The following is a 14,466-nucleotide window of genomic DNA, read 5'->3' as shown; positions in this document are numbered from 1 at the left end:
TGGCTGTATTACTCCTATACGTTGTTATGAAGTACATTTGTACTAATTCAACTTTCGTCTCTTAGGCCTCTATATACATGTGATGTTGTTTTTAGACTGTCAACATGTATCGTTTTTCTAATCTTTTGTATGGCGTTGTCTAAGGATTGATTTGAATGAGTTTTCTAACAATTGTAAACGGAGAGCTCATGAACAGACTCCATTTGACCTCTGGGGCTGTATGAATCAGGTGTATCAGAGTGGGAGTACTGAGCTAGGATCATTCACTGTGATCTAAAATGCAGAACTGATCCTAGATCAGCACTCCTACTCTGAGACGGGCCCTGGGCTTCATTTAGAGGTGATGATGATAAATCAAATAAAAAGCTTGGTCTTGTTTTGAGACACTGAGTGTGCCATGTGTGTGGGGAAGGGCTTTCAAGCTGCGCTTTGTTGCTCTACACAGTCAAGCATGTACATATCGGTTGTGTCCCAAATGACACCCTATTCCCTGTATAGTACACTACTGCCCAGCGCCTTAGGGGAATAGGGTGCTATTTTGGACTCGGCATAGTCATTAAAGGGGCAATCTGCAGTTGCTTCATCCATTTTTTGACTTCTAAATTAATGATATGTTTTGTTGAAGAATATTACTTATAAATGCCACATGTGCTTAGTTCAACTGTCGTACCCCATCAGAACCCGAAATATAAGCTTGTTTTTCTCCAATGTTTGTAAACAATGTAAATGTAACAAACACTACATAGCCTCAAAACATGGTTTAAACTATACATTTGATATATGGGGTGGTTTGTCCTTGCCAGCAGAGCTGTCTGAATTTGAGAGCGGTCACATTTCTCCAGCCCCTACACTCCGCTTTTTACCAAATCACGTTGTTTCAACTGCTGATTGCCGATTTAAAGTCCTTGATAATACCATCACATTGTTTATTTACATTACCGATAGAAAGCAAAGTTACCCTGTTCCCATGACCGCACCATTGAAGGGAGTCAGACATAATTGCCATCACAATTTATTTCTAAATAACAGAATAACCAACGTCTTACAGAACCGCATAGTAATCAACAGTAATTTTGTGTTCTTAGATTTTTTTTTCTCTGCCATACTGATTGCCAAATTATGGAAAATGGTAACATATGTCGCTGAAAACTCAATTATGCTCCCTGTGCATATAGAGTGCCTTCAGAAAGTATACAGACCCCTTGACTTTTTCCACATTTTGTTACATTACAGCCTTGTTCTGAAATTGATTAAATAATTTTTTCCCCTCATCCATCTACACACAATTACTCCATAATGACAAAACGAAAACAGTTTTTTTAATACTTTTTTACTCAATCATTTGTTGAAGCACCTTTGGCAGCAATTACAGTCTTGGGTCTTCTTGGGTATGACAATATAAGCTTGGCACACCTGTATTTGGGGAGTTTCTCCCATTCTTCTCTGCAGATCCTCTCAAGCTCTGTCAGGTTGGATGGGGAGCGTTGCTGCATAGCTATTTTCAGGTCTCTCCAGAGATGTTTGATCGGGTTCAAGTCCGGGCTCTGACTGGGCCACTCAAGGACATTCAGAGACTTGTCCCAAAGCCACTCCTCCGTTGTCTTGGCTGTGTTCTTAAGGTCTTTGTCCTGTTGGAAGGTGAACCTTAATCCCTAGTCTCTGGTCCTGAGCGCTCTGGAGCAGATTTTCATCAGTAATCTCTCTGTACATTTGTTCCATTCTTCTTTTCCTCGATCCTGAGTAGTCTTGAAGACCCTCCCGCTGAAAAACATCTCCACAACATGATGCTTCCACCACCATGCTTCACCGTAGGGATGGTGCCAGGATTCTTCCAAATGTGACGCTTGGCATTCAGGCCAAAGAGTTCAATCATGGTTTTATCAGACCAGAGAATCTTGTTTCTCATGGTCTGAGGGTTGCCTTTTGGGAAACTCCAAGCGGCTGTCATGTGCCTTTTACTAAGGAGTGGCTTCCGTCTGGCCACTCTACCATAAAGGCCTGATTGGTAGAGTGCTGCAGAGATGGTTGTCCTTCTGGAAGGTTCTCCCATTTACACAGAGGATCTCTGGAGCTCTGTCAGAGTGACCATCAGGTTCTTGGTCACCTCCCTCACCAAGGCCCTTCTCCCCCGATTGCTCAGTTTGGCCAGGCAGCCAGCTCTAGGAAGAGTCTTGGTGGTTCCAAACTTCTTCCATTTAAGAAAGATGGAGGCCACTGTGTTCTTGGGGACCTTCAATGCTGCAGAAATGTTTTGGTACCCTTCCCAGATCTGTGCCTCGACACAATCCTGTCTCAGAGCTCTACGGACGATTCTTTCAACCTCATGCCTTGGTTTTTCCTCTTACATGCGCTGTCAACTGTGGGACCTTGTATAGACAGGTGGTTTGATTTGATTTGTGTGCCTTTCCAAATCATGTCCAATCAATTGAATTTACCACAGGTGAACTCCAATCAAGTTGTAGGAATATGTAGGGTCTGAATACCCAAGTATATCATGTATTTATTTATTTTTATTTTTTATTTAATCAACTTTAGAATAAGGCTATAACATAACAAAATGTGGAAAAACTCATGCACTTGAACATTCATAGTGCAATGCTTTGTTCACTATATAGGGGATAGAGTGCTATTTGGGACGCAGAAAGCATTTGTAGCTGTCTCATTATTAGAGTGAATTGATCAGACTAAGAGGCCCTATACATCAGAACATTAATCCCATCAGTCCAGCCCCACCCACTCCATTCCATTTAGCGTAAGGAGACAGACTCGGCACGTAACGTTCAATTAACATCTTCTGTAGTGGCCATAGTGTTCGGTCTAGACTAGTGTCACAAGTCCAAAGAAATAGAATTACACAAGGGGTAGACCACACTCAATATGGTCGTTGGCCCACCCATTACAGAACGCTGACTTGAATGGGAATGTCCGTTCTAGTAATTCTATTTCTATGGTCAAGTCAGTAAGAAGAATGACTTCTCTACATACACAAGGTGAAAAGAGTTCTGGGAATTCCTTTCTGGGGCCTATAGGGTAAACAATGAAGGGAGAGTCCCGCCATGTGGAAGCACTGACCCTGTCACTGTGAGTGTTCTTAGCAGGCTTTGATATTACAGGTCAGGCCAGCCCTGTGCATTATCTCCCCTATAGCCCGCTGGGGACTGCTGTCTGGAATCCAGCATGTCTGTAGTTGTGCTGCAAATCATTTCCTTAATGATCTGGTCCTGCATGCTGTTTTGTTAGGTGTTCCTGGTTAGCGGAGGTTAGACAGCTCTACCTCTGATTGCTACCCCTCTGGATGGTATATTTCTCACTGTAGTACTATGGTCCAGAGGAGAGCGGCGGAATCTGGCTTGTATTCTGTAGGGAAGAAACGTTTTGGCAATGGGTACTACCTAAACTCGTCCAATAACAACACAGATTGTCACTTTGTAACTTTTTGCTACGGTGTGCCCTACTGAACACGACCATGGTTTCCTTGGGCTAATTCGATCACAGTGACTGATCGACTGTGTTACTTCTGCGTTGGGGAACCGTTATTGCGGTCATTTACCACACTAAGAGCAGTGCGTCCACGGGGGCTGCTTTCGCCAGCCAGAAGCGTTTATATTGCCTCTCTGTATTTTATTTTAGCGCCTTCCGCGTTCATTTTAATACCTTGATAAGCTTTATAGGTTGTGGTTTTCTAGCTTTGTTTCCTTGTCTTACAAAGTTATTATTTCAAGACACTAAAGGGATCAAGTATATCCAATCACACCATATTGCAAACTGTAATTTACGTATGCAATATGTAATATGCACAGTGAAATTCACATCTGGAACACATCTAGCTAGCGGTATGGATGGCGAGGAGCTACCTATTAGGTGTCCATGGCCTGGCTGGCGTCGCCATGGCAACAGAGTGTGACAGCGCACCCAACAGCCCAGGTTATGCCAATCAATCCCAGATGATTAAAAGGATTCATTAGGTTTAATGTGGGTGTCTCGGAGGTCCTCCCTGCGATGACGGGACAAATTGCTTTATGGCCCTTCCACCACTAGAGCGTGGCACTCTGTATGAATACTTGGCATGGCCCATCAAAGTAATTAGATAGCCTTTGTGTTATGACTGATCCGCAGCCATTACACCCACCTCCTCGCTGATGAAAGATGGGGAAGGAGAAAGAAGGCGTGGTAGTTAGTCATTCCTCGACATGTTTCAATGTGTTCCGTGGAGGATATATGGGATGTGTGACTCAAATGGCACCCTATTCCCATATACAGTGCGCTGGTCAAAAATCTAGGTTATACTGTAGGGTGCCATTTGGGAGGCATCCACAGTCACATGCCAGGAGGAGCTGGAGATAAGTGAATGACGACGCTGTTCCTCCGTGGCGTGCGCTCTGGCTGTTCAGGACGGTTAATGACCTGCGCTAGGGCGTCGGCTGAGAGGCTTCGTATACACCTGCAGTACTAACATCCATCTCATCTCCGTCCACCCTGCGTCACCAGCATGCTCCTCCGTCCTCCTCTCTGTCTGTCAGTCTAACCTCTGTTTGACCTGGCCACGGTGAAGGACAAGAGCAGGCCATGTCTTGATGGCTCCTGGTAAGTATTGCAGAGCCATATATTTAGAGAGTTTGGCCAACTTTTAGTCCCTTCTATTTATTCATAGATTCACAGATGCACTGTAAATGCATCCTAATACATTTGGTCGAATCTCAATGTCCACACTCTTAAATGTAAGGCTCTGGTGCACTGTATGTGTCGGATAGTTGTGTGTGTTGAATAACCGGGATGTTGGCCCCTCCCTCTTTCAGCCCAACAACACCAACACAGGCCCAAGCCCGTACCAGACAGACGGACAACAGACAGGCCGACACTCTGTGTCTGTAGAGGTGCAGAGACAGAGACAGAGGCAGGAGGAGAGAGACGCCTTCCAACAGGCGCAGAGACAGTACAGCTCCCTGCCACGGTGAGTGAGGGGGTGTGTGTGTGTGTGTGCATGCGTGTCTGCGTAACAGTGAGGGAGAGAGAACACACATAGGCCACACAATGTTTTCCTCGTTCAACATAATCCCTATATTTTTTCAATTTACATTTGAGTCATTTAGCAGACGCTCTTATCCAGAGCGAATTACAGGAGCGATTAGGGTTAAGTGCCTTGTTCAAGGGCACAACGGCACATTTTTCACCTAGTCGGCTCAGGGATTTGGACGAGATGTTTCGGTAACTGGCCCAATGCTCTTAACCGTTTGGCTGACTGCCGTGACCATGGTAATATGCATTCATATACATAACATCAGCCTGATATTATCAGTCTACATATACAAATGGGTAATTCCTGTCAAGCACAAATCAAATGTTATTGGTCTCACACATTTTTAGCAGATGTTAATGCGGGTGTAGCGAAATGCTTGTGTTCCTAGCTCCAACAGGGCAGTAGGATCTAACAATTCACAACAATATGCATACATCTGAAGTAAAAAAAATGGAATTAAGAAATATATAAATATTAGGAAGTGCAATGTCGGAGTGGCATTGACTAAAATACAGTAGAATAGAATACAGTATGTTAACATGATTAAAGTGACTAGTGTTCCATTATTAAAGAGACCATTGATTCCATGTCTATGTACAGTTGGAGTCGTTAAAACTCATTTTTCAACCACTCCACAAATAACGTTCCCAAAGTAAACGGCCTATTTCTCATGACCAGATGCTAGAATATGCATATAATTGACAGATTAGGATAGAAAACACTCTAAAGTTTCCAAAACTGTAAAAATATTGTCTGTGGGTATAACAGAACTGATATTGGAGGCGAAAGCCTGAGGATAAACCAATCAGGAAGAGCCTCTTATTTTGAAACCTCTGTGTTCCTATGCGTGCCTGTCCTCCATTTAAAGGGATATCCACCAGATTCCTTTTTCTGTGGCTTCTCTAAGGTGTCAAGTCTTTAGACATAGTTTCTGGCTTTTATTTTGAAAAATGAGCGTGAAGGATCACATTGCGTAAGTGGAGAGGTGGGGGCTCTCAGAGTGAGATGGTGCGCAATTGAGTGAAGCGGCCATTGTTCCTCCCGCTGTTATGGAAAAAGCTACACACTCGGTTGATATATTATCGAATATATATTTTAAAAACTACCTGGGGAATGATTATAAAAAACGTTTGACATGTTTCTGTGGACATTATGAAGACTATTTGGAATTTCCGTCTGCGTTGTCGTGACCGCTCTTTCCTATGGATTTCTGAACATAACGCGACAAACAAACGTCGGTATTTTAGGTATAAAAATAATATTTATGGAACAAAAGGAACATTTGTTTTGTAACTGGGAGTCTTGTGAGTGAAAACATCTGAAGATCATCAAAGGTAAACGGTGAATTTGATTGCTTTTCTGATTTTCGTGACCAAGCTTCCTGATGCTAAGTGTACATAATGCTATGCTAGGCTATCGATAAACTTTAACAAACGCTTGGATTGCTTTCGCTGTAAAGCGTAATTTCTAAATCTGAGACGACAGGGTGATTAACAAAAGGCTAAGCTGTGTTTCAAAATATTGCACTTGTGATTTCATGAATATTAATATTTTCTAGTAATATTATTTGACTGTTGCGCTATGCTATTCAGCGGTTGCAGACGAAAATGATCCCGCTACAGGGATTGGTAGCGTCAAGAATTTAACAAACTATAGTTTTGGCAAATCTACTTTGTGCATGACAAAAGTAATTTTTCCAACAATTGTTTACGGACAGATTATTTCACTTATAATTCACTGTATCACAATTCCAGTGGGTCAGAAGTTTACATACACTAAGTTGACTGTGCCTTTAAACAGCTTGGAAAATTCCGGAAAATTATGTAATGGCTTTAGAGTCAATTGGAGGTGTACCTGTGGATGTATTTCAAGGCCTACCTTCAAATTCAGTGCCTCTTTGCTTGACATTATGGGAGGAGAATCAAAAGAAATCAGCCAAGACCTCAGAAAAAAAATTGTAGACCTCCACAAGTCTGGTTCATCCTTGGGAGCAATTTCCAAATGCCTGAAGGTACCAGATTCATCTGTATAAACAATAGTATGCAAGTATAAACACCATAGGATCACGCAGCCGTCATACCGCTTAGGAAGGAGACCTGTTCTGTCTCCTAGAGATGAATGTACTTTATTGTGAAAAGTGCATATCAATCCCAGAACAACAGCAAAGGACCTTGTGAAGATGCTGGAGGAAACGGGTACAAAAGTATCTATATCCACAGTAAAACGAGTCCTATATCGACATAACCTGAAAGGCCGCTCAGCAAGGAAGAAGCCACTGCTCCAAAACCGCCATAAAAAAACAGACTACGGTTTGCAACTGCACATGGAGACAAAGATTGTACTTTTTGGAGAAATGTCCTCTGGTCTGATGAAAGAAAAATAGAACTCTTTGGCTGTAATGACCATCGTTATGTTTGGAGCAAAAAGGGGGAGGCTTGCAAGCCGAAGAACACCATCCCAATCATGAAGCACAGGGGTGGCAGCATCATGTTGTGGGGGTGCTTTGCTGCAGGAGGGACTGGTGCACTTCACAAAATAGATGGCATCATGAGGAAAGGACATTGTGAATGTATTGAAGCAACATCTCAAGACATCAGTCAGGAAGTTAAAGTTTGGTCTTCCAAATGGGTCTTCCAAATAGACAATGACCCCAAGCATACTTCAAAAGTTGTGGCAAAATGGCTTAAGTACAACAAAGTCAAGGTATTGGAGTGGCCATCACAAAGCCCTGACCTCAGTCCCATAGAACATTTGTGGGCAGAACTGAAAAAGTGTGTGCGAGCAAGGAGGCCTACAAACCTGACTCAGTTACACCTGCTCTGTCAGGAGGAATGGGCCAAAGTTCACGCAACTTATTGTGGGAAGCTTGTGGAAGGCTACCTGAAACGTTTGACCCAAGTTAAAACTTCTTATGGCTGCAGGGGCAATATTGACTGGCTTGGATGAAAGGTGCCTAGAGTAAACGGCCTGCTCCTCAGTCCCAGTTGCTAATATATGCATATTATTGTTAGTATTGGATATAAAACACTCTGAAGTTTCTAAAACTGCTTGAATGATGTCTGTGAGTATAACAGAACTCATATGGCAGGCAAAAACCTGAGAAGAAATCCAAACAGGAAGTGGGAAATCTGAGGTTGGTTGATTTTCAACCCAGCCCTTATTGAATACACAGTGGGATATTGGTTATGTTGCATTTCCTAAGGCTTCCACTAGATGTCAACCGTCTTTAGAAACTTGTTTGAGGATTCTGTTGTGAAGTGGGGGCTCATAAGGGCTGTTTGAGCCAGGTGTCTGGTCGATTGCCACAGGCTCTGAGGCGCGGTCACGAGAGAGTTAGCTCTCGTTCCATTGCTTTTCTACAGACCTTGGAATTCTCCTGTTGGAATATTATTGACGTTTTATGTTAAAAACATCCTAAAGATTGATTCTATACTTAGTTTGACAAGTTTCTACGGACAGTAACGTAACTTTTTGACATTTCGTCTGCAACTAGGGAACGCTCTTCATGACTTTGGATTTGGTTACCAAACGTGCTAACAAAAGTAGGTCTTTGGACATAAATGATGGACATTATCGAACTAAATCAAACATTTAATGTGGAACTGGGATTCCTGGGAGTGCATTCTGATGAAGATCATCAAAGGTAAGTTAATATTTCTAATGCTGTTTCTGACTTCTGTTGACTACCCAATATGGCGGATATCTTTTTGGCTCCTTTGTTATCTGAAAGCTGTACTCAGATTATTGCATGGTTTGCTTTTTCCGTAAAGTTTTTTTGAAATTTATTGTGTAACATGAAGTCCTATGAGTGTCATCTGATGAAAATCATCAAAGGTTAGTGATTCATTTTATCTCTCTTTGTGCTTTTTGTGACTCCTCTCTTTGGCTGGAAAAATGGCAGAATTCTTCTGTGACTTAGCGTTGACCTAACATAATCGTTTGTGGTGCTTTTGCTGTAAAGCCTATTTGAAATTGGACACGTTGGTGGGATTAACAAAAAGATTACCTTTAAAATGGTATAAAATACATGTATGTTTGAGGAATTTTAATTATGAGATTTCTGTTGTTTGAATTTGGCACTCTGCACTTTCACTGGCTGTTGTCATATCAATCCCGTTAACGGGATTGCAGCCCATAAACAATTTAAAGGCAGTGCTACCAAATACTAATTGAGTGCATGTAAACTTCTGACTCGCTGGGAATGTGATGAAAGAAATTAAAGCTGAAATGAATAATTCTCTCTACTATTATTCTGACAGTTCACATTCTTAAAATAAAGTGGTGATCCTAACTGACCTAAAACAGAGAATGTTTACTAGGATTAATTGTGAAAAACTGAGAAACTTACACAAATGCTTTTCTAGCTTTGACTGTAAAGCATATTTTGAAAATCTGAGATGACAGGATGATTAACAAAAGGCTAAGCTGTGTCTCAATATATTTCACTTGTGATTTTCATGAATAGGAATATTTTCTAGGAATATTTATGTCCGTTGCGTTATGCTAATTAGTGTCAGTCGATGATTACTTTCCCTCATGCGGGATAGGAAGTCACTAGAGGTTAAAGGCAGTGCTACCAAATACTAATTGAGTGCATGTAAACTTCTGACCTGCTGGGAATGTAATGAAAGAAATGAAAGCTGAAATAAATAATTCTCTCTACTATTATTCTGACAGTTCACATTCTTAAAATAAAGTGGTGACCCTAACTGACCTAAAACAGAGAATGTTTACTAGGATTAATTGTGAAAAACTGAGATTAAATGTGTTTGGCTAAGGTGTATATAAACTTTAACTTCAACTGTATGTAGGGCAGCAGCCTTTAAGGTGCAGGGTTGAGTAACTGGGTGGTTGATGTCCTTGATGATCTTTTTGGCCTTCCTGTGAAGGTGCTGTAGGTGTCCTGGAGGGTAGGCAATGTGCCCCCAGTGATGTGTTGTGAAACCATAGTCTGGGCCTGCGTCCCAAATGGCCCCCTATTCTCTACATAAAGTACCCTTTTGACCAGAGCCCTATAGGCCCTGGTCAAAGTAGTCATGATGTAAGGCATAGGTTGCCATTTGCGATGCAGACAGGCTGTATTGCGTTACCAGCCCCAGTAATCTGACATGATCACACTAATCTGAGATAATGTGGTTACCTTTGATCTATGTGATATGTGTGTTATTACAGGAAGTGGTGTGTCCGTCTGTGGCTTATGATTGGCTGTGGGGTTAGAGGATAGTTCATGTTTGTGATTGGCTGAGGGATTATAGGGTAGGTCATGCTTGTGTAGTGGGAAGCTGCTAAATGAGCTTGACTGGACTGTGAATGGTAGATGTTTTGTGGTAGCGATGAGTGTGTGTACAGGTGTGTGTGTGGGGGGGGGCAAACTGTAATCAGTTTAATTCACTTTAGGGGGTGGTTTTCCCGAGACCCTCCACAATTACAATACACTAAACTGTCAATGCCTAGTAAATGTTGAAAACAAGTAGGTCTAACCACATCAAATTGCAAACCTTGCTAGCGACCATAGAAATTGGAGGAAGCATGTGGTCTAACTGCTCTGCAGCTGAACCATGATACTGTATGCTAACTAGTACAGTCAGTGGTGAGTTTGAACCAAGAGACACATTTTACAGTAACCTGAGATACACTACATGACCAAAAGTATGTCGACACCTGCTCATTCCAAGATCGTAGGCATATTACTAAGGAGTTGGTCCCCTCTTTGCTGATATAACAGCCTCTATTCTTCTGGGAAAGCTTTCCACTAGATGTTGGAACATTGCTGCGTGGACTTGCTTCCATTCAGCCACGAGCATAAGTGAGGTTGGGCACTGGTGTTGGGTGATTAGGCCTGGCTTGCAGTCGGCGTTACAATTCATCCCAACGGTGTTTGATGGGGTTGAGGACAGGGCTCTGTGCAGGCCAGTCGAGGTCTTCCACACCGATCTCGACTAACCAATTCTGTATGGACTTCGCTTTGTGCACAGGGGCATTGTCATGCTGAAAAAGGAAAGGGCCTTCCCCAAACTGTTGCCACAAAGTTGGAAGCACAGAATCGTCTAGAATGTCATTGAATGTTGTAGCGTTAAGATTTCCCTTCACTGGAACTAAGGGGCCTAGTCCTAACCATGGAAAAACAGCCCAGACCATTATTCCTCCTCCACCTAACTTTACAGAAGGCACTGTGCGTTTGGGCAGGTAGAGTTCTCCTGGCATCCACCAAACCCAGATTAGTCTGTCGACTGCCAGATGGTGAAGCGTGATTCATCACTCCAGAGAACGAGTTGCCGCTGCTCCAGAGTCCTATGGCGGCGAGCTTTGCACCACTCCAGCCGATGCTTGTCATTGTGCATGGTGATCTTAGTCTTGTGTGCGGCTGCTCTGCCATGGAAACCCATTTCATGAAGCTCCCGACGAACAGTTATTGGGTTGATTTTGCTTCCAGTGGCAGTTTGTAACAGACGATTTGTACGCACTTCAGCACTCGGCAGTCCCGTTCTGTGAGCTTGTGTGGCCTACCACTTTGCGACTGAGCCATTGTTGCTTCAAAACCTTTCCACTTCACAATAACACCACTTACAGTTGACCTGGGCAGCTCTAGTAGGGCAGAAAATTGACGATCTGACTATTGGAAAGATGGCGTCCTATGACAGTGCCATGTTGAAAGTCACTGAACTCTTCAGTGAGGCCGTTCTACAGCCAATGTTTGTCTATGGAGATTGCATGGCCGTGTGGTCAATTTTATACACCTGTCAGCAACGGGTGTGGCTGAAATGGTCAAATCCATTCATTTGAAGGGGTGTCCACATACTTTTGTGTATGTAACAGTAAATCCCCCTTATGCTCTCGACCCTACATTCTCCAGTCAGCAATGACTTATCACCAAGATGTAATCTCCTAGTCTCCGAGCTAGTACTTATTCAATGCTGCTTAATCCTCGGTTGTTGATACAGAATCCCGCTTGTTAAATATTTGAAGAAGCAGATCTGTTTAAAGCGGAGATTTATTGTACCAATGTCTCCGATGCCTGGTCAAAGAAACATCCTGTGGCTTTGTGGTGTAATTTCATTGTAATTCTATTAAGGCCAGTTGTTTGGATAAACCTGTTTTGTATTATTTTAAGAATCTGATTGTTTACCTTCAAAATGCCATTGGATGACCAGACCACAGCCTTGGAGTAATATGGGGCCTGGTATCAGCTTGTGTGATTTTGATGGATTTCATATGGCCCCAGACACACACACAACTGCTGTCGTTGGTTGAATGGCTGAATCATGGCCTATGCCTTCAAAAACAGCTTTCGTTTCAGATAAAGGTCAGTTTCCTCTTGGGGAAGCTTTGCTAAACAAGGGGTTCCAATTCAAATGCATCATTTGTTGTTGTTGAGAGCCCATATTGATATTCATCAATGAAACAGCATTGATCACACAGCAAAAGTCATGCCATTTACAGCAGGACCAAAGGGCCTCCCACTGCAACAGCTGCCTTAGCTTTGGTCTCTTTAGAACACTGACTGTCTAAGTGCGTCCCAAATGGCACCCTATTCCCCATATAGTGCACTACTTTTGACCAGAGCCCTATGGTTGTGCACTGAGGGAATGGAATAGTGTGCCATTTGGGACATAGAGAATGTCACTAATGCCACATGTTTCTCCTCCATCCCTCCTCTCGCTTTCTCTTTTTACATCATATGTACAGTACTGGATAAGTACTGTACTCACTAGCTTTAAGCACCAACTGTCAGAGCAGCTCACAGATTACTACACCTGTACATAGCCCACCTATAATTTAGCCCAAACAACTACCTCTTTCCCTACTGTATTTAATTAATTTATTTATTTTGCTCCTTTGCACCCAATTATTTTTATTTCTACTTTGCACATTCTTCCATTGCAAATCTACCATTCCAGTGTTTTACTTGCTATATTGTATTTACTTTGCCACCATGGCCTTTTTTTGCCTTTACCTCCCTTCTCACCTCATTTGCTCACATCGTATATAGACTTGTTTATACTGTATTATTGACTGTATGTTTGTTTTACTCCATGTGTCGTTGTATCTGTCGAACTGCTTTGCTTTATCTTGGCCAGGTCGCAGTTGTAAATGAGAACTTGTTCTCAACTTGCCTACCTGGTTAAATAAAGGTGAAATAAAAATAAAAACTATGAAATAACACACATGGAATCATGTGGTAAGCAAACAAAGTGTTAAACAAATGAAACAATATTTTCGATGTTAGAATCTTCAAAGTAGTTACACTTTGCCTTGACAGCATGAGGTTGTCACCTGGAATGCTTTTCCAACAGTCTTGAAGGAGTTCCCACATATGCTGAACACTTGTTGGCTGCTTTTCCTTCACTCTGCGGTCCAACTCATCCCAAATCATTTAAATTGGGTTCATGATAGTCCGACTAAGTGCAAACCAGATGGGATGGCGTATTGCTGCAGTATGCTTTTGTACTTATGCTGGTTACGTGTGCCTTGAATTCTAAATAAAACACAGACAGTGTCACCAGCAAAGCACCATCACACCACCTCCTCCATGCTTCACTGTGGGAGCTCATCAGTCCAAACGATAGATTTCCACTGGTCTTATGTCCATTGCTCGTGTTTCTTGGCCCAAGTAAGTCTCTTCTTCTTATTGGCGTCCTTTTAGTAGTGGTTTCTTTGCGGCAATTCGACCATGAAGTCCTGATTCATGAAGTCTCCTCTGAACAGTTGATGTTGAGATGTGTCTGTTACTTGAACTCTGTGAAGCATTTATTTGGGCTGCAATTTGAGGCTGGTAACTTTAATGAACTTATCCTCTGCAGCAGAGGTAACTCTGGGTCTTCCTTTCCTGTGGAGTTCTTCATGACAGACAGTTTCATTATAGCGCTTGATGGTTTTTGTGACTGCTCTTGAAGACACTTTAGTTTCTCTTTGCTTATTTGAGCTGTTCTTGCCATAATATGGACTTGGTCTTTTACCAAATTGGGCTATCTTCTGTATACCACCCCTACCTTATCACAACACAGCTGACTGAGATTGATTGGCTCAAACGCATTAAGAAGGAAAGAAATTTCACAATAACTTTTAACAAGGCACACCTGTTAATTGAAAGGTGACATTCCAGGTGACTACCTCATGAAGCTGGTTGAGAGAATGGCAAGAGTGTGAAAAAAAATTAGAAATGCAACATTTAAATTGTTGGTCCCATGTTTCATGAGCTGAAATAAAAGATTTCCAAATTATTTTTTTCCTTACGCACAAAAAGCTTATTTCTCTGAAATTATGTGCACAAATGTGTTTACATCCCTGTTATTGAGCATTTCTCCTTTGCCAAGATAATCCATCCACCTGACAGGTGTGGCATATCAAGAATCTGATTAAACAGCATGATCATTACACAGGTGCATCTTGTGCTGGGGACAATAAAAGGCCACTCTAAAATGTGCAGTTTTGTCACAAAACACAATTTT

General features: G+C 42.2%; 1 protein-coding gene across 3 annotated transcripts in view; it reads left to right on the top strand.

Annotated features, from left to right (window-relative positions):
• Positions 1-14,466, top strand: part of LOC139386582 (partitioning defective 3 homolog) — a 232,113-nt gene that overhangs the window by 214,159 nt on the left and 3,488 nt on the right. For all 3 annotated transcript variants that reach the window (XM_071132243.1, XM_071132242.1, XM_071132244.1), the window contains one exon: positions 4,797-4,951. In XM_071132243.1, coding sequence (XP_070988344.1) covers positions 4,797-4,951 — 155 coding nt within the window. The remainder of the gene's footprint in view (positions 1-4,796; positions 4,952-14,466) is intronic.

Source organism: Oncorhynchus clarkii, chromosome 28 (genome assembly GCF_045791955.1).
Source record: "Oncorhynchus clarkii lewisi isolate Uvic-CL-2024 chromosome 28, UVic_Ocla_1.0, whole genome shotgun sequence".
NCBI classification, from domain to species: Eukaryota; Metazoa; Chordata; class Actinopteri; order Salmoniformes; family Salmonidae; genus Oncorhynchus; species Oncorhynchus clarkii.
This window is presented reverse-complemented; position numbering and strand designations above follow the sequence as displayed.